Here is a 22,155-nt window from a genome sequence, read left to right on the forward strand (position 1 = left end):
CATGGATGTTAAAGGTTCTTTATTGAACTACAGATGCCATTAAAAAACCTTTATTTTTTAGCATGTTGACACAGCAGGTTTTCGCCGATAAGCAAATGTTGAAACTGCTGCATTAAAAGAGCCAATTAAACAGCCAATTAAAAGATATTTGGAGCAAGATCGGACAAAAAGATGAAACGTCACACCTGGTTAATGTTAGATGATGTTTTTCATTTGTTTGTTGTGTTTCCGTGGTGATGTTTTTGTCATTAGTGTAGTGGTTGTCACTGGGGATGTTCATTTTGACTGCTTAAATACTCAAAATCAATCTGCTGAGTGTAGAACGAGTTCTTTCTGTGCTATTTTTAAATTGCCTGTCAATGTACATGTGCATCAGAACAGCATGTTTTACCGTTGCATCACATCTTGCCATATTTATAAGCATCTCGTGCCTCGAATATTGCATTTTTAAGACAGCATGTCAAGTGGAAATAGTTAAAAATATATCTCAGATGCCAGAGATCTGTCTGCTGTCTTTTTTTAACTAAAGAACATGTGGGCCAATTCTAACCAATTGGATCAGCAAATTAAAAATGAAAAGTTTATGACCTTTCAGGACGCGTTCTTGATCAATCATTGCTCTTGTATGCTCTAGTAAATAAATATATATATATTTTTTTATTATAACTATTTATATCTGAATTTTAATATAATAATATATTAATAATAATACTAATAAAATTATTAGTATCAATAATTTTATTATTTTTGTTATTATAATTATATTGTTAAGTTTATAATATAATACTTTTATTTTGCTGCTATTATTAGTATTATTATTATTCATAGTAATAATAATAAATCATATAAAATAAATAATAAAAAATGTAAAAAAAACAATAATCACTGAGTAAAATGGTTTTAACTGTTGCCTATTTACAATTACCAGCTTGTTTCTTGGGTTGTGTATATCTGCTATTTGCTTGAATGTGTCTCATTCAGTCTAGACGAGCTGTTTTTTTAGAAAGTTTATGTAACTCTAATGGCTTTTCATCTAATTGGTTTTTGCAGATGAAAACTATGTGTGGCACTCTATCTGTTCATACTAATTCATACATCTCAGTTTCATGAATACCTAATAGCTTGGCTTGGCTTTCTGATTGCAATGAAACGCCTGGAAGACACCGAATGACCTTGACTTGGGACTTGAGGTTTGTTTTATGTCACAGTCTCTCACAGATCATGTGTGACCCACACAGGGACTACAACACGAAATTCAAGCCATCTGTTATCCAACTGAGCAACGCTCTGCCTTTTTATTGCCTATTTTATGGCAAAACTGGGGCGTCGAGTTGCGATCAGTTTTGATTAAACATCCAAATTGTCAGAGATTCACGAATCCGCCGGGTAGCTTTTATGGCGTCGCTTTCGACTCGATTGGCATCCAGTCTACCGCACCGCTAAATCACATGGCCCAAAGCGACCCAGACGGCACTGGACGCATTGAATTTGCTGCCATTTTAAGTAACAATATCCCCTGAATGTCACTTCCTCGGGGCCTGTGGGAGGAGGGGCGAAGAGACGGAGAAAGCGAAAGAGCGATAAGAAAAACCTGACTCCCAAACGCCTCACCTTCAAACTGTATCTGCCTCTTTTTCCCGACACACATATGCACACGTCTGCCCTTTCTCGATATGACGTGCTCAGGCGAACTCCCATGAACTCAGTCTGCCCGTGTTCCTGTCATACGTGTGATGGTTCGACAGCATGCAGGCATGACACGCCAGACCACCGCAGCCCCATAGCACATTAGAAAATCAATCCCTCCTGTGTCGGCGTGCGTCCAAAGGGCCCATACAGTGCGGACCGCTGCCGGCGTGCTGAGTGGAGGCTTTTAAATGTCATTGGTTGAGCTGGGAAACATGCACAGAGATGCACGAGCCCATCAGCGCTTTCACTGAATGGAGAGTATCTCTTTACTGCTTCATTTAAGTGACTAATTACCCATCAGTTCAGGGCGCAGCGAGAAACCGTGTGTGTTTTTGTAAAAGGGAAAACAACAGATTTTTTAGAAATGCAAATATTTATTTTGAAGAAGTCGAGCAAGATGGTTCCTTTAGCAGATTGCTCTAAGACGGTTATGCGAGGATCTGTGTCTTCTAACTATAGCGTCTTCTGTCGTGTTTAGATATTCCGGGTGACGTCTCAGGTAATGTCAGTTCAGCTATGCTCTGTTTACCTGACTTCTGAAACCTTCAGTTCAGCGCAGACATTAAAATGCTTTTAACGCTGAGAAAAAACGGCAGACGCTCCTTTCATAAAATGACAAGCAAACAACATCGCCTAGCAACAGAAGCTGCTCCGAACCACCGTCGTGTTTGGAGCCAGAGATTCAAGCGAGACATTTATAGCTAGAGGCCAGTTTGTCTGAGATGATAGGTTAGTGTTCTTTAGTATTTTGTAAAAGGTTTGGGTCATGTTATGAGAAATGTTTCAGAAAATATAAACTTGACATTACTGCTCCTTTGTAGACAACTATGCAAAAAATGTACTTTAAATTATTTATTTACAAAGTAGGCATATGCATTTTTCTTGCATTTTTTTTTTTTGTAACTAACCAAACTAATACAATTTAATACAAATTTTTGTATTTATTTGCTATTATTATTTATTTTTATATATACGTGTGTGTGTGTGTGTGTGTGTGTGTGTGTGTGTGTATATGTATATATATATATGTATATGTATGTAAATATATATAAATATATCATGTTATTACTGTAAGAGCAGGTTAAATGTTTATAACTGCAAATAAACTAAAAGACTTTATTAGATTAACATATATATATATATATATATATATATATATATATATATATATATATATATATATATATATATATATATATATATATATATATATATATATATATATATATATATATATATATACATATATACATATATGTGTGTATATATATATGTGTATATATATATATGTATGTATGTGTGTGTGTAGTATAAAAATAAAACATATTTACTTATTTACATAGACAAATTTTTATTATTATTTGTTGTTGTTTGTTTTGTAACTTAGTATTGCATAGCTTTTTTCTAGCATCCTTTATTATTAGTAATAGTCACAAAAATGTATTTATTTGTTTACAATTATTTTGGGGAATTATTAGTTTGTTTTGTAATTTAGTTTTGCATCTTTGAGCTTCCAACTGTTTTTGCTTCCAGTGGGTTTTTCAATATCTTTAAAGCATATGCATAAATATAATGCAGAATTGGCAATGATATGTTAATCAAATAAGTGTTGCTATATATATATATACATCTCATACAGTCATAAAAAAATGGTGCACAGTCTGACATGGGCTCTCCCCAATATGTTAATAAGGTCATATATGACATATAGCAGTCGTAAAAGAGCATTTTACAGTTTTTATTTTTTTAAACAGTTTGCAGTTTAAAAATAGTATAAACTGGAAGAGGTTTTGTGTTGTTTAATTTCAAAACAAAGAAAATGTTATTCTTTATATGGCCCCTTTGAAGTATCTTAAAGGAGTAGTAGCGGCTCATAAGTTGCTATTAAATCGTATTGTGTTGACGCTGCTGTTCTGAGCTCAATTCTTTATACTGAAATATAAAAACCCATCCAAAATGGAAGAATCCAAGTCTGATGGCTCTTTCTCTTTCACACTCTCTCTCTCTCTCTCTCTCCCCTTCTGTTTGAAGAGCCAGTTTTGCTCCACATAAAGCGCTCTAACAAGCAATTCAGGCCAGGTCTGTTTCTTCAGCTCCAGAGAGCTCCAGTCTAGCCTGTGTAATCAATCACAGTGTAACCATCTATTCCTGAAGACCTGCTGAAGCAAATGATATGCAGTAGCAGTCTCAGTACCCAGTTAACAGTCCAGATAGGGGTTAGTCTGAAGAAAAAAAAATTACTTTACACGCAGCGCTAATGAGTTAGATTAGCCTGGATGATTTTATCTTTCATTTAATTGCTTGAGTTGTTTAATAGGTACAAACAAAGTGTAAATGTGATATTTAAAGTGATATTAAAAGAAGAAATGGATCTGGCATCAAGTAACAACTGCATTTTAGATGCATCTCAGTGACAGGACCGAGGCCATATTACTAGCACCTAAAGGATGTAAAGTAAGCTTTACGACTATGATGACTAAATCATGAAACCCGTGCAATAAATGTGTTCAAATACGGATGTAATTCTAAAATAAATTATTTTATGCATTTATATAAAACTGGCTTTGTTTTATGATAATTTATGAACAATGTAAGAATGATTTACGAAAAATGTATTGCATTCTTGGCGACAATTTACAAATAAAACTGATTAATTTAAGAATGTTTTTACGAAAGCTTAACATAAAGGTTTTGTGAGTAAAGTAAGCAATTTATGTGTCAGTTTACAAAAAAATACATAAGTGGTTTTTACAAACGATTGTCATAAGAATTTTTTACGAATACTTAGTTTTATATGAAAAAACAAGCAAATCAAGCATAATTTTACAAATAATAATTATAATAATTATTTTTATGGATTGTATGGATTGTCACAACATTGGTTTTACAAATGCTTTACACAGTTTTTTAAGAATAAATTATTCAATTTATGAAGTCTTATATTTTTATGAAGTCTTGACATTTTACAACAAAATTATACTATGTTGTGTCAATGGAACGGCAAAAATAATCTATGTAAGAATGGCTTTACAAATGCTTTACATAAAGGTTATATTAATAAATTGTGCCATTTATGATGCGTAGGTGTTGCGTGTACAAGAATGGCAAATCATTTGCAGTGTTCAGGTCAATAAAAACATCTAAATCTTTTCCACAGACATGTTTGGAGTTGGAACGCTATCTGCAGACAGAACCCAAGCGGCTGTCCGATCTTTTTGACGAGGAACTAGACGGCCTCCTTACCCCCTCCTTCATGAAGGAAGATGCGGATGAAGACCTGTTAGACCCCCTCCTTCCCAGCCTCAACAACCCCCCCAGTCCTCCTCCTCCTCACCTCACCCCACGCAAAGAAACCCTCTCTTCCATTTCCTCTACTGTGACCTCCCCAGACATCACCTTAGGGGTCAACGCAGCCCAGCTGAACGCCGTCACCTCCCTAACACCTCCCTCATCCCCGGAACTGGGTCGTCACTTAGTCAAACCCACCCACACACTCAGTGCCTCGCCCGATGGGACCCTCACGCTCAAGCTAGTGGCCCGAAAGGTGGGCTTGAGTTCTGCCAAGCTTGTGGCGGCCCACCCGGTCCCACTTTCTCCCCAGCACGGCAGCAGTGGCGCACAGAGCGACGGAGAGCAGGGCGGCACCTGCACCGTGGGAGCTGGCGAGATGGCAGAGAACAAGAAGAGGGTCCATCGCTGCCAGTTTAACGGGTGTCGGAAGGTCTACACCAAGAGTTCACATCTGAAGGCGCATCAGAGGACACATACAGGTAAGCAAGTATATTTTTGAAATTCACTAATTATTAGCAGTGATTATTGTGCTGCTGTTTTCCCATTTTTCAGTGACTCGTCCTGCATGTTGCAAAGTTCCCCAGTAGGTGGCAAGTAGACCGTCTTTGAATGAATGAGTCAGTGAATCATTCACTTAACTGACTCATTCAAAAACACTGATTCGTTGAGGAATGAAACAATTAAGTGTATTCATGAGGGAGTCATTGAATCATTTGTAGAACTGATTTGTTCTAAAACACTGATTTATTCAGGAACAATACAAATTACTGCATTTGAGTGAGTCATTGAATCATTCATTCAACCGATTTGTTCTGAAAAACTGATTGAAATGATTAACTGCATTATTGAGTGAGTCACTGAGTCATTTATTGAATTGATTTGTTCTGAAAAACTGTTTCATTCAGATACGAAAACATGACTTTCTTTGAGTGAGTCATTGATTGATTCATTCAACCTATATATATATATATATATAAATAATGTATATGTGTTAATCTAATAAAGTCTTTGTTTATTTGCAGTTATAAACATTTAACCTGCTCTTACAGTAATAACATGATATATTTAGAAATATTCAGTCAATTCCACTACATTTATTATTAATTTTCTTATCTTGTGCAATCAATCTTATTTTACACAATAAGCGTCAAGCTGATGTAATTAATGGTACTTCGTCGTCGCCATGGCAGCGTGCCTGTCCGGCCCCTCGGCGGCAAACATTTTCTCAAGGTTGCGACAGTACTTCCTCAGCAGATTCGAATGGTGCAGGAAACGGCCATAATTCTCTGTCTCTTCGATCTCAATCCAAAAGCACTCAGACTGCTGTCCCAAAGCTGTCCACGGAGTGAATAACTGCCTCATGATGGATGGACCGGCTGGAATGAGACGTACTCGCCTGTATATTTCCCTATGTCTGCTGCACGCCTGTTAACACACCAGAGCAGATCCACATTTCTCGAAACCAGAACATGCCACATGTTAATGGCTCCCTTCTGATGTATTAGAAAGTATTTAGGACGTATATATGACATGAGGATTGACGGTCCAGGATGCACAAGAATACCAGGACACCTTGTCAAGGTCCAAAAAGGACAAGAAAGCACCATAAAAGTATTTGATATGACCTGTGCATTTTCCAAGTTTTCGGAAGTCATATAGTAGCTTTAAGTAACAATTCTCTGAAAATCTTACTGTCCACCATAGTTCTTAAGTCTAATTTGTGCATAGTCAAGCTTGACACGTCACACCATGTTTGATGTGAATGAGACACAAAAGCCAAAATCAACATTCGTTAAATATATTGTAACAAATAATATTTGAGAGCTACATATCTGAGAGCTGGGTTGTTGTTTTTTTACATATTTTAAATGTGCAAAAAAATATATAATTAATAATATAATATAATGTAATATAATATAAAATTGCATTATTCATGCCCTAGTCTTTGATCAATTTCTCAATTTCTATATTGCATTTATTCAAAAAAACAAAGCAATGAATTGCATTAAACTCTGATACCAAACACTATATTATAGAATATTTCAATGATTTTACTCAAAACATAATATTATTATATTATATTATATTATATTATATTATATTATATTATATTATATTATATTATATTATATTATATTATATTATATTATATTATATTATATTTTTTGCAGAAAAATCAAACTAAAACTGCATTATTCATTAGCTCTAGTCTTTGATAATTTTTTTAATTTCTATATTGCAAAAAGGAAAGAAGCAATGAGTTGCAATAAACTCTGATACCAAACAATATATTACAGAATGTTTAGATGATTTTACTCAAAAACCTATTATATAATAATTATATTATTATATCATATCATATATCATATCATATACTTTTGCAGGGGAAAAAAAACAGTTTAAACTGTGCTGTTGTGCTTGCTTGACACAATAATGCAAATTTCAATTCCTTTTTGCTAAGTAAAACTGCATAATTCATTATCTTTAGTCCTTGAGCAATTTCTGTATTTCCGTATTGCATTTGTCCAAAAAACAAAGCAGCAATGAGCTACGTTCAAATCTGATGCCAAAACGATTCATCAACTTGTTTGCAATTAGCAAAATCCTATTTCGGAGGCGTTATTACTTGGACAAATTCTGTGATTGAGATTTGTACAGAAACGAAGGCAGCGTGAATGGAAATGACATTGCCCTCTGGAGCGTTTTATGAATGGCGTTCGGGAAAGAGATAAGAGCGGGTTTTCAGGGAGACGCGGAGGGGTAAAGGGAGGACCGTGGCGGCACTCGTTTCCACTTTGTCTGTTGCTCTGCGTTCCATTATAACGAAGTCTGATTCGTAAAAAACTTGGAAGAGCGGTGAAGGGCAGAAAATGGCTTTCTGCTTGGTGCCACCGTGAGCCGCACAGATCATAATGAGTCTTTCTGTCTGCAGTTTAACTGAGAAAATGTAATTAAGTGAGACTCCGGCACCTGTAAGGGTGCAGAGAGAGAGAAAAAGTGTGTGTGAGAGAGGAAAGGTTGTGTGATGGGGGTGGGGAGTTGCCAGGCAACTGGTGTGTCTCTGAACGGGACTCTATAATTGGGAACGATTCTCGGGTCTCGGCACTGGTTTCAGTTTACACCACTAGCCTCGTCTGTGCACTTTCATTCCCACTGCGCATATGCACATATATCCACTTGTACATACGTGTATCATGTAACATCCCGGTTGCCAGGCAACTGCATCCTCCCCTGCCAGCATGAGCCGTAATTGGCTGGTGGCACAGAGGGACAGACGATGCCAGATCGAGCCGGCTCCACTGCTGCCTCCTACGTTACGCTCCTGCCTGGTTGCTAGGCGACAAACTCGAGCATCCATGCCTCCCTGACTTAATTGGCTGGTGCTGCGGTCGTAGGGAGCGCAGGTCTAAACCTGTCCTGCTTAATGTGGCTAGCTTGTGAATGTGTGTGAAAGGGAACGCAATTTAGCGCTCAAATTCTGATCTAAATATAACTTGTTGTTGTTTTTATGGCTCAGAATGAAAGTGTGGCCGTCATGGAAGGTCCTTCATGCTAAACAACAAGCCGACACGAAATTAATTCACACTCCATTTTACTTGCATGGCGGTATCTGTTTCCAAGTAAAACATTAAACATTTTTTATTAAATTCATTTTTAAAGTAAATAAATAAGCTTTAAAATAAGAAAAACAAAAACAAATAAACTTAAAAATAAATAAATAAATATGCTTTAAATTAAAAATAAGTAAATAAATAAATAGGTTTTAAAAATAAATAATAAATAAATATACTATACTACATAAATATATAAATATAAACTAAATAGGCTTTTAAATTAAATAAATAAAAGGGCTTTAAAAAAATAAGTAAATAAATAGTCTTTATAAATGCATAAATACATACATAAATAAATAAATAAATAGGTAAGTAGGTAACCTAATAAATAAAAGAGCATTTAAAATAAACAAATATCTTAATATTCTTTTAAAATAAACAAATAAATAAATAGGCTTTTAATAACCTAATAATCTAATAACCTAATAAATAAAGGACATTTAAAATAAACAAATAACTAAATAGGTTTTAAAATAATAAATAACCTAACAAAAATTAAAATAAAATAACATTTTAAATAGACAACTAAATAGGCTTTTAAAATAAATAAATAAATAGGCTTTTAAAATAAATAAATAAATAAATATATATATATATATATATATATATATATATATATATATATATATATATATATATATATATATATATATATATATATATATTATTATTATTTTTTTTTTTTTAAGAATGATCATTTTCAATCAATCAATCAATCAATCAATTGCATGGGTAAAACAAATTTGTAAATGCTAGTACTTCCTTCCTGAAACTACTTGGTTATTTGTTAACATTATATCACATGTCAGTACAAATTAAAGTTGCTTGACTTTTTTATTTATTTATTTTTTTAAATTAAAAAATCATCTTTTTTTTCTAATCTTTTTTTATAGACTAACATATATTAAGATAGTAAATAGGGTCAATTTTGATTTCATATTTGAGTTAATGTTGATTTAATGACTGCTAGTTAAATTTGGGAGCCGTCTTTGCATGAAAATCTGACTTATTTTATTGTCAAGCAATTTATATGAAGCCACAGTCTTGTTTCAGAAGATTTGTAGATGTGGCAAACAGTGGAGACAGGGCCAGCTGGTTGACAGTAAATATGAGGTTCCTCCCCATTACCCATCATTACTACTCCAATTATCACCTCTCCCAGAGATCCAAATAAACTCTGCCTGCCCCCCATTTCATACGTTACGTTCAGCAGCGCTAATGAACGAGCGATGAGACCCCATACGAACCGCAGCTCCCATCCACAACGAAAACATAACATCAAAAATGTGAACGCAGCCTCTCACATCTGTTAAACGCAGTGAAGATCTCATTGGAAGCTCATCTAGTGCGAGTTCATTTGGTCCGACAGCTGTGCGCTCTAATGACGATCATGTATTTCATAAACTCCAATTGTGTCAACACTCTTCCGATAGGCTAATCAACTTAAAACAAATGAATTAGACGGCTGGCTGGACCGAGTCGCTGATTTCAAGGCCCCACGAGGAAGAAAGTGCATTTTTAATCAGGTGTGTGTGCGTCTGTTTGTGTGTCCGTATCAGGGGAGAAGCCGTACAAGTGCTCATGGGAAGGCTGTGAATGGCGGTTCGCGAGAAGCGACGAGTTGACGAGGCACTACCGCAAACATACCGGCGCCAAGCCTTTCAAGTGCAATCACTGCGACAGGTGAGTCAAAACAACAGACGAACACCTGTGTGACGCCTACAAATGCTGGCTGAGTTGTCACATTTTTTAAATTTCATATTACAACTTATTATACCTTGTATTATAATATTACACATCATAATATGAAGTGTGACATGACATCAAACAGTGACAATGCTATACTTCATATTCTTTATTTATATATTTTTCATTGTTGTATAATTATCATACAGGCAATATGAGTGAGACATGTACATGTAATATTACTAATTTCTAAAATGTACACAGCAAGACAATGTAATGGTGACCAGCACCTAAGGTAGATAGTTTACCTGTATATATTAATGCAATAATACTATTTTGTAATTATGAAATATAAAAAATAAAAAAAAGTATAAATAAGTAATAGTTATATAAGTATAATATAATTAATAAAAGAAACTACTATTTTATGATACTACAGTATTTTGTCATTTCAATAATAAAAACAAATCAGCCTAATTTAATTCTTACTAAGCCTCGTTTAGTTATAGCACCTTGAAGGGATTTTGGGAATATTTGGTCAGCAATTTGTGTAACCTGATTTATATCTTAAACATTATTTTTAATGGCAAAATCTAACAGATGTCCTGGGACTAAAAATGTGATGAATAATCTGAAATCATTTCATTTTCAAACCTGTATGGTCCACCTGTCACCTGTGCCAGTAGATGTAGCTTAATGATTAAAAACATCTGCTATTCAGACAATGGTTTCTCTGTATTCACCAGGTCTTGTAGATAAGCTTTCAGAGTCAGCGTGGTGAGTGACAAGTTGAGTCATCTGCTGCATTAGTGTTGTGGAAGCTAAAATATTTTCTTTCTTTCTTATGCTGAATTGAGAGGTCGAATTCATTCTAGTGAATCAGCTTGTTTGGACAGTCAGGTACAAGACAACACAGAACAAACTTGTTGAAAGAAAGTGTCACTCATTTATTTGATTCCCAGCATTGCATTGTACTATACACACACTACTAGTATTTTCACCAACAAAAAGTGGTTTTAAGCCAGTTATTTCTATACCAAATATCAGATTACATTTTGCCATTAATTGTAAAAATCCAGTGAGATTTTTGTATGCACAAACAGTCTGATAACAGCCAGTGCTCCTCAAAGAGATCTACAATCTACTGAAATTTCCCTTGCCCTGTATCATGCTCTCTCATTGGCTATATCTGTAGATCTTCGCTGATGTCTTTTCCAGTCAAAACACATTTCACAGACAGGTCCAGATATTTAGCTTGCTCAGGAATCGCCACTTCTCTCAGATCGAGCCTTTGATAATCCATCAACAGCCACGTGAACAAGCAACGATTTGCCTCAGATTTTGGGGGTTTGACCGCAATCTTAGAAAATTGGGCCTAAAATCACATATTATTTACCTGAAGACATCTACACCAGTAGTGATACCTTAGTTCCAGCGCTAACAGTTCTGTCTTAGACATTACTAAACTGAAGGATTCAGGGCGCTCCACACAAAAGCTGTAATCAATGCAAATGCATGCTGGTACGCTCTAAATGTTCCAACATACTTTACATGGAAGTACTTTAATTTCATAAACATCATAAAATATAAAAAAGTATGCATTTCCATTTGGGTACAAAGCTAAGCACGCAGATCTGTGCTTTCTTTCAGAACATTTTCAATTTGGGCGCAGTGCCTGCGAGACAGTTGCCTCCTGGTATTGACCAAGAGCTTCCACCTCTGAAGTGAATCTTAACTCGTCTTCGCTTTGATGTATAAATAGGTCCTTCATGCTTGTTAGACTTGCGTATCTCACTTTGAGCTCAGCTCCGCCCTCTCTTGTCATCCTGGCTGCTCGTACACCTTGGGGAATCCATTCTGCTGTTGTCGAGGGAGCCCCGGATTACCATTACAATGATGGAGTTGACGGGAACAGTAGAGAGCAGCATGCGGAGGGGCTCCCCGTCTCGTCTGAACAGTAAATACAGTAGAACGAGATGCTAGACCTGTAGCCGTGGCCCTCAGGCCCCTTCTTAATCCGGCCCGACCGTGTCCGGACCCCCTGTCAGGACAGCGGGGTGGGGGTGTGCAAGAGGGTGGAGGTACACCAGCTGGTTTGGTGCCTCCTGGCAGTGGCTTGATCTGCCATCTGTCCGATCCTGCCAAAAACACACCCCTTGATTTCCCAATTCGTGTTCCTCCCCTTGCCGTTCCAGGACAGGTGAGACTTAGCATGAAAGCATATGTCTTAGGGACGGGTCAATATGCTCCAACAATCAATAGGTTATCTATGCTCTTTTTTTTTTTTTTTTTTTTTTTAGCTTTAAGAGAATGTTAAAAATATAATAATAATAATAATTATTATTATTATATTGCTGCTTAATAATAATAATAATAATAATGCATATAATAAAAATAATAATTTTAATTCCTTCAGACAATGTATATAATTAGTTATTTATACACCATTACAATGATTTTGTTGTTGTTGTTCGTGTTCCTCCCCTTGCTGTTCCAGGGGCCTGTACCATGATGGTAGATGAACAAATTCAGAGTTACAGGATTAGTTTCGAGTTGACAAAACCAAACCACTCCAATCTGGCTTTGTTGGTACCATGATGCTGATCATCAACTTTCTTTGTCAACTCAGGCTTTGATCCTGAGTTTGTGGAGCACGTGCACATGAATGTGTGACATCACTGGCGAACAGCCAATCACGAGCCTTGGTTAAAGGTTAAAGGTTAAGAGATTTAAATTCATCATATTCTTCAATGCATTTACAATGAAAAAAGTACTTGTTCATGAAAGAAGACAAATAAAAGAAATTATCTTGCTTTATCAGTGCAGTCACAAGTGAAACTTGTTAAGTTAGTTTATATAGTTGGAAATATACAGCGATAGAGACTCGAACATGTAAGGTCACGTAGTCATTTTTAAAGCGTTATCTATTGATTCTACAGCTTATTTATATTATATACAATCTGTATATATTAGCATTCATTTAAAATAAATGATTTATAATAACTGTTAAACTAAAATTGCTTGTGTGTAATGGATTAATAATAATATAAATCATATAATTATATAAATCATATAAAATAACTACATTTTTTGTTTTGGCCAGACAATTTTTTTTTTTTTTTAGTCATAGTGCCCTTTGATTTGGAGTAAGAGAAACTGAGGGAGTGACTTTTTTGTGTCAGACATGTCACTTTGCTCACATCTGATTGGTCCAATTTCAGTTTGAGATCTCTAACTCAGAACATAACCTACCCCGGAGCAGGTTAGTTGTGGAGTGTAAGTTACTATGGCAGTGAACGCAGCTAAAAGCCAAGCCACTTTCAAGGTACTTAAAATCCAAGATTGGCTAAACTAAAACTAAACTGAAACTTACCTGGCTAGCCAGCTAAACCGGCTTCATGGTACAGGCCCCAGGACAGGTGAGAATTAGCATGAAAGCATATGTCTTAGGGACAGGTCAAGATGCTCCAACAATCAATAGGTTTATCTAGAATCTTTTTTTTTTTTTTTTAGCTTTAAGATAATGTTAAAAAATATAATAATATAATAATAATAATATTATTATTATTATTATTATTATTATATTGCTGCATAATAATAATAATAATAACAATAATAACAACAATAATAATGCATATAATAAAATTATAATTTTAATTCCTTCAGACAATATATATAATTAGTTGTTATTTATACACCATTATTCATATAGTGTTATAAAATATATTTTACATTATTCACAAGAATATAAAGTTAAACAATGATTTTTTTGTTGTTAATTTTAATCAATTTATTATTTGGACAACCACATTTTTTATTTATTTTGACATTAAAAAAATTATTTGAAACAATATTGTAAAAAGTTATGGTAAGACTTTAGATTAGGGAACACATATTGTCTATTAGCTAAGAATTTTCCCTCAATAAACTCATAATTCTGCTGCTTATTGGTAGTAAGTGATCTTTCTTGCTACCAATAAGCAGCAAATTGTGAGTTTAGTTGTTGTAGTAGTTATGTTTGGGTATTTGGTAGTGTTAAGATGTCTAGAATATGGTCATGCAGAATAAGGCATTAATATGTGCTTTATAAACAGCCAAAATGCTAGTAATATGCATGGTAATAAGCAACTAGTGTTCCATAACCAAAATGTTACCAATGTTATTTAACCCCTTAACTGTCACTCACAGTTTTGAACATAGACATTATAGTGCACTATTCAAACTTAAATTTTTATAATTCATGAATGAAAACATTTTGTAACATGATTTTGATGTACCATTTCCATGGTAATGCAATGTCTGATTTTAAAATGGGTTTCAAAGGATGAATTTTGAGATTTTAAGTTTAACTAATATATAATTTCTTATGATTTCTAAAGCGTGATAGAGAAAAAGGCAAAACATAAGACTTTCTGTGACAAAGGTCATAACTCCTATTATGATGTAGATTTTTCAGGTGCACTCTTGTCATAAATTAATCTATTACTTTTCCTACATAATTTTTTAACAAAAAAAGTGGTAAAATACCTATTTAGGAGTCTTAGACCTTTCCAACGATATATAGTTTGTCATGATTAGATTAGGATTTAATTGTAAAATAGTGAAGTAAACGTAGGCGTCCCACAGGGTGGACGGTGACAGTTAAGAGGTTAAGAGACCTAATTTATCAAGTTGAAATCTCTTATAATCAATCCTTTTAAAACTAAAAAAAGTTCTCCTTACTGTTCCAGCTCATCCATTTTATGTGTCGTCAGATAGTATTGAGATACAATCAGCGTCAATACAGTTAAACCCATTGAATGTTTCCAACCAAATGGAATATTGATAGAAGATCCAGATTTCAGATCACACAGGTTTCCTAATCAGTTCTTTTTTTCTTCCCCCTCAGGTGTTTCTCTCGATCCGATCACTTGGCACTGCACATGAAGAGGCACGTCTGAGGAGGAGGAGGTGGCAAAATGGCGAGGTGGAGGAAGAGACGGAAGGTAGAGGGAGAGAAGGAGAGGGATGATGGGAAGGAGCCGGATACCACTCAGGGCGTTCGCTCATCCCACCAAGAGTGGCCTCCCGTAGGGGAACCGATCAGCCCGGGCTGAACTTAGACCAGGTCTTGAGGTTTGGTCGGCCACGTCCATGAGAATGGAAATTCGGAGGTCTACAGATCTGAGAAGGTGGTACGACATCTCATGTCACTTAAAGACAACGTGCTTCAGTAGGTATTTGCCTAATGCTCAAAACATCAATGACTTGATTTAGATACTATTATTGAGTTCCAACTTCTCTGAGAACCATTTAAAGCTTTCATCAATTTTACATAGAGTGCGTCTTACGTAGATTGTCACAAACAGACAAGCTACCAATGCACCTGGTTTGATTTACTGCACCGTGCAGGATGTGTCCCAAAATCATCTTCTCGAGAACCTTTGGAGAACATCGTAGCGATAGGATGCCAATCCAAAGAGATGGATTTTTTTTCCCATTTTGAGCAAGGATTATCTTTCTGCTTCGATCCCGCCAATCCACAGCCAAAATCTAAAGTGGAACGTCCATCCAGAGAAATCTGGATTTCAAAGGTGAAGTGGAATCACCCATTGCTCAAATGTGAATCTGATTGGGGGGCAGTGGAGGAAACACTCTTACCTTCTGCATAGACAGACAAATCTCTCTCTTTCACGTCCCTCCCTGCCAACCAACCGCTGCGCAGCGACACTTTGAGACTTTTTATAAAAGAAAAAAAAAAATGTTATATAATTCAGAAGACTTCTTTTTTGCTTTTCTCCTGTGGATGTGTACAAAATAGAAAAATAAAAATAAATAAAAATGGACCAAAAAAAAAACAAAAAAAAAAACTGCCATATGCACAAGCAAAGAGTAGTGGATTCTACACTGGCACAGACCACATCTGAGGTGGACTTAATTTCTATATAAACGCAAACTTTTAGTGGCGAAAAAAAGAAAAGCAATGTTGTTGTTGCACACGTTTTGAGCATTCCTCAGCATTATTTATGACCCATGAAACGTTATCCCATAAACTTGGGTTCCTTTCGGGATTTCTAGGACTAGCATGAAATGAGAAAAGCACCATGGTTTATCTGCGGACTTCACTACAGAATAATGACTTCCATCATTCAAGGCAGAGATTTGCAATCACAATGTTTTTGTAAATGCATCACAGTATGTCCAGAAAACTGTCCGGACAGACATTTCCCATCAGTTATTTTAGTTTGCACGGATGGAAGCATCATAAGAAAGGTGTGCGTTGTGTTTCGCTGGTCCTGCAGGTGACATGTTTAGACTTTGTGATGTTTTTTTTTCTTTTTTCTTACACTTTACATATCTGCCTTGTGTTCCCGGTAAAAACAGCTGTACAGTGTGTAAATTGTATAGTAAAAGTGAGGTTTAAATTACAACGTACAATCAAGTGTGGGATGGAAAGTGTTCCTGAATGTAAGGTTGTTTGATTGTGGATGGCCCTGCACTTATGCAATCATTCAGGCCTGATCTGCTCAAGATAGATCCCACTGTGGCTCATGCATGAAGAACTACACAAATGCTTGTTGATGAAGGAATAATTCACATCAAATGAGAAATCGGTCATCGTTTACTCACCCTAATGTCATTCCAAACCAGTATGACTTTCTTTCCTTGGTGGAACGCAAAAGATGTTTTGAAGAATGTCCTACAATGAAAAACAGGAATGGAGGCTGTCAAACTCCAAAAAACGACGCATTATAAAAATAGTATATAATGCGACTGTAATTCAAGACTTGTGTGAAACGGACCAAAATTTACTCGTTATTCACAAGTCTTACTTTTTGCAGTAGCTCTTGAATCTCATTCTCACTTCCATATTTTCAAAATAGCAACAAACAAGACATAGAAAAAGCATTGGCTTCAGGACAAAAGTATCTTCATGCATAAAGTTTGCATGAACAGAGCTATAATATGTGAAATTTCAGATTTCACGGCGACCCGAGTTTCATTCCCAATCCCGCTCCCCTTTCTCGAACCCTGTCATAAGTCATACAGCTTTGGACCAACATGAAGGTCAGTAAATAACAATTTTGTGTGAACTATTGCTTTTCCAACAACCTGATATAGCGGTTTTGTGTGCATTTGTATGACTGAACTGAGAGGCCCAGATCTGAAGATGTATAAAATGAGCACAAAAAACAGATTTGCTTTTATTTTTTAACCATCACACTGTATATAAACATCAAGATGCTGATTCAAAGACTTGTAAACCCCTGAGATCAATGCATAAACGGAATCAAATTTTAATTTAAACAGCATAAACATTTGCATTTTTATTGCATATCATGACCTTTATTAATCATATCTGCAGATCATAAAAAACGCCATCTGGATCATATCACCCAAAAATAGGTGATGGACAAGGATATTCATGTCTTGTTCAAGCCGTCTGTCAGTTCCTTGCCCTTCTCACTCACTTGTCTAACACGGACCAACGGGAGGCCCGTCTGACAGAATGGCAGTATGGGTAATGAGAAAGGAATTGGGCTCTCCCGGCAGCGGCCAGCGCTGGTCGCCCCCTCAATGGGGCGGAACGGAGTAGGACCACACTGGGGGTCGCACGCCACACTTATGCTGACCGGGAGATCTTATCACAACCGCCCGACACAGTCAATTTCACCATGTAGCCGGGTGTCAGCTTACCTCCCTCCCTGGCCACATTAGCTCCATGAAAAATAACAAAGACACAAGGTCACCGGAATCCAGAGCAGAGCCGCGTGCATCCAATGTCCTCAGGAGACCATCGTACGGGCTGCTTTTCCAGCTAAAATCTAGTGCATGATATCTGCTTTTCATAGAGGATTTAAGACTGCAACCTGAAATGTTACAATTTATCTTAGAAATTTTTAGTTCAGAAAACATGATCATGGGCCATGCAGACTAGGAAGCAAAGCATCATTTTGTCCCACGTTTTTGGGTAACACGATCCAATGTAACGTCTCAAAAACTATTAGTAGATCAATCCTGTTGATCATGTATGCAGGATAATAATTTCAGTTTGACAAAGAGTTAGATTTGAAATAGATGCAAATAATGGCATCAGGTGTTTATTTTAGGTTCTATGGCGAAAAGGATAAACTCCATATGAGAAATAATACCATAGAACGTGTCAAAAACATGTTTCATATTTCACCTTAAAAACCGAAGAAAAAAAAAATAATATTGAGATTAAGTAAGGCTTTTTTCTGCATTGTGACATTATTACCCAATTCTCATTTAAAGCCGCAGTTCGTAACTTTTTTTTTTTGTAATCCAGAAAGGTCCAAACGACAATCATCAGTGACAACTGGATATTCCCCCGTTACGCTAATACACAATAAATACAAGTAGTCAAGCAATGCTGATGTTGTTAACATTAACATTTTGATAACAAAGTATAACAATAATAATAATTTGCATGGTTTTATGTGGTATGAAGCCAAGCGATCATTAGATTTCATCACCATTCGGAGCGTGATTTATTGTAATGCTTTTTTTCCCCCTTAGTTGGTCAGAACAAAAGTGGCAGACATGTTAGTTACTTGTTCAGGTGACATTTTCCTGTGAAAATTCTTATTTGGGTCATACTTCCAAGAATGTAAAACGTGATTCCGAAGAACAGTGAATATCTGCATCAGTACGGTGACTATTCCTCAAAACATCCGCGATGAGGAGTCATGCCGATGCACAACTCACGTAAAGATGATAATTCCACAAATTGCAATTACAGGTTTCAAACAGAGGTGGCGACAAAGAGGCAAAACTTATGGACTGCAGCTTTTAATTTCAAATTTAAATGTAAATTTAAATATTTAATAAATATAAAATCTAATAACTACATATGTATACTTTACTATATAATATTTTATTATATATATAGTTTGGGATGAAATGTGCATAAACTGTCATGACGATATTGTCACAATGCAAAATAATCTTTAAAAAGGCTTCTTAATAGATAATTTTAGGTGAAATATGACCTAGACATTTCTCGTCAGGTTTTGTGAGGATTCACAGTGTACCTGGATGCTCATGGGATAGAAACAGTGTTCACATTACAAAAATTCACATTGAGCTCGTCAAGTTATTGCATTCTATGAATCAAGATATATGATGTTCACTAGTAGTTTTCCTTTGTGGACTTTTGACCATTTGTTCACTTTAAGTGCACCTTTTTCCTAAAATCCTTCTTTAACATCCTCCAGCCGGACCAATTAGGGATGTTACCTTGGCAAAAACTAGCTAATGAGTTTGTCTTAATGGTCCTGAGAAACCCCACAGAGCAGCTCGTTTTCTGCTTTTTAGGGCTTGTTTTATGTGCACTGTCTTTAGTTTCTCTCAAGTGTGTAGAAACCTTGTATGTTACCCACTTAAACAGCTTTTAAATCGCACAGACAACTAACTGACCTTTTTGCTGTGGGATAATGCAATTATTTGTAATTACCGATGCACACTTGCAGGTACGTTTTTACATTCGACAATGTAAAAGTTCCATCCTAAAGATCTGGCATGAGCTGAGACACTACTAAACATGCAGGGAACACTAAATTAGGAGTTTGAATGCATTTCATATCTCGTGATACTATGATTAGTCTGTTTTAGAGGTCTGTACATTGTTTTTGGATTGACGCATTAGTCTGTACGTTCACGTTAGCAGCTGATCTCCATTCGCTCACTATACACCTGATGCATCGTTTTCTTTGTACCCTTCTATTGCTCAAAACGCTGTGCTTAAAGCTTTCAAATGGATGGTATGAAGCTGATAAACAGAGTGATTTCCAATGTTCGTTGCACTCGTAGTGTAGTTTTCCGGTTAAAGGCTTTTTTCCACACTTCCTGCTGTAAATTAAATCTGTTCCGATCCCTCTGCTTTTTGCAGGCATTTCATGCTTTCCACTTTGCTCCTATATTTATGCCGTTTTTTATTTTCATGTTTTTTCGTTTTATTTGCTGTAAAAAGTGTTTGCATATATTATTTGTATTATATGATGTTAGTATGACAATGTTCTTTATTAAGGAAAAAGGAAAAGAGTTTATTTTTGTTACTGGTTTGTTTCATAATTCTTTTTTAAATTGGTATTGTAATATATCTATGCAAGAACTGTTAAGTGAAGCATTTTTATTTAAGAATGTCATTATGTGTAATAAATGGTAGAATCTTACTGATATTGTAGTCTCCTTGTTATTTTTAACCCTTCGTGTCCTGAAGTCAGAATGTCTTGGAATAATTCCATTTCATTAAGTAATGGACTTTCTATAGGCTATATAAACATTATATAATTAACTAAAAAAAAATCATAATTGAAATAATGTAAAACTCTTTCTAAACTTTTTTTTTTTTTTTTTTTACGTGTACAACTTTTGATGTAATACAACATTAATCCACATTATTACTGGAAAAATATAAATATAAAAAATAAAAATTCTGTAGAACATATTAAGTTTGTTATCAGTGCTCCAAATAAATAAATATATATATATATAATTTTATTATTATTATTTATTTTTATTTATCAACAATTTTTTGGATTGTTGGATTCTGTTTCAAATAAGCAACTCTGAATTCACATCCACAATTCACAGTACAATAGAAATTCTATAAATAAATCTAACAGGATGTTTGGGTGAAATAGTTGAAATCATTTGTAAAATAATTTCCCCGATTGCTGTGCATTAGCAGAGAGCGAGAGAAAAGCAAAAATCTTGCGAGTTACTTGCGCAGTCTCTTACACTTAATAAACTAATGGCTTCCTTGTAGCTATTTGATTCTTAATTACAACCCCGAAGATGCTCATGAATATATGTATGCATCTTTCTCTCCGTCTCTCCATCTATGCCTCTTTATCTCTCTCTGTCTGTCTCCATCGTTCTCTGCCACTGTAGTGCAGTCTCTCTCCTTCCCTCGCTCGCTGTGTTGCAAATTTGGAGCGTTGATAACCAAGTTGATGATTTCTCTTCCATTTATTAAGCCTTTGCCCGTGACAAACAGATAAAAGGGTAATTCAATAACTAATGGATAATTAGGGTGCAATTACGTACAAGAAAATGGCCTTGCACAGTGTATTAATTCTGCAAATGTATTCGGTATGGGTTATTCCCAAAAGGTTCCTCATCTATAACTAATGTACATAATTGAAACGGGCACCCTCATCTTACGATTCATTCACTTGTATCTGTCTGACTTATTGCCTATCATTTTACAATTACACTGACATGATGGTTCATGTCTAGAGAGCTTTGGGGACTGGGAATCCATTTGCAATAGAGAAAAATCTCTGAATATGATGTTCCTTTCACTTAAATGGTGAATCACACGAAACCTGTCCAGATCGTGTGCAGGTCATATTTCACCCCAAAATCAAGACAAAGAGAATAATAAATTAGATTTTTCTTTCTGAAAATGAAGACCATTACAGCATTGGTTTCATTAAGCACATTTTAAAACCCCAGTTCTCATTACCATAGTGCAAAACAATCTCATTCTCATTATTATAATAAATAAACCAGAAAGAACCGATTTAAACTGCACAATATTTATGTCCATTATTGTTATTATATAATATATACTTTTTAAAATATATAATTGTAATATATTTTAAACACGCTATGTACCATTTGAAATATATTCCTTTTATATATATTTTTACACACACACTATGAGAATTTGACAATAACATCACAATGCGACAAATCTTTATGGTCTTTAATAACAGGCTTCGTTTTCTTCATGCAAACAATGTATTATTATTTTTCTTTGATCTTAGGTTGAAATATGACATGTTTTTGTGAGATGAAAGCCAAAATACAGTATTCTGTTGACGTATTAAAAAATATATGTTTATGTATATACAGAGCAAAATAA

At 35.3% G+C, this 22,155-nt stretch overlaps 1 protein-coding gene across 1 annotated transcript in view; it reads left to right on the forward strand.

Annotated features, from left to right (window-relative positions):
- The window catches only part of klf7a (Kruppel like factor 7a), a 44,501-nt gene extending 24,056 nt beyond the window's left edge, over positions 1–20,445 (forward strand). The window contains exons 2-4 of the mRNA XM_058779183.1: positions 4,847–5,459; positions 10,154–10,277; positions 15,169–20,445. Of these exons, the coding sequence (XP_058635166.1) occupies positions 4,847–5,459; positions 10,154–10,277; positions 15,169–15,220 (789 nt within the window). The 3' untranslated portion in view covers positions 15,221–20,445. The remainder of the gene's footprint in view (positions 1–4,846; positions 5,460–10,153; positions 10,278–15,168) is intronic.
- Positions 20,446–22,155: the final 1,710 nt, after the last annotated feature.

The sequence above is a fragment of the Onychostoma macrolepis genome, chromosome 01 (genome assembly GCF_012432095.1).
Source record: "Onychostoma macrolepis isolate SWU-2019 chromosome 01, ASM1243209v1, whole genome shotgun sequence".
In the NCBI taxonomy this organism is placed as follows: domain Eukaryota; kingdom Metazoa; phylum Chordata; class Actinopteri; order Cypriniformes; family Cyprinidae; genus Onychostoma; species Onychostoma macrolepis.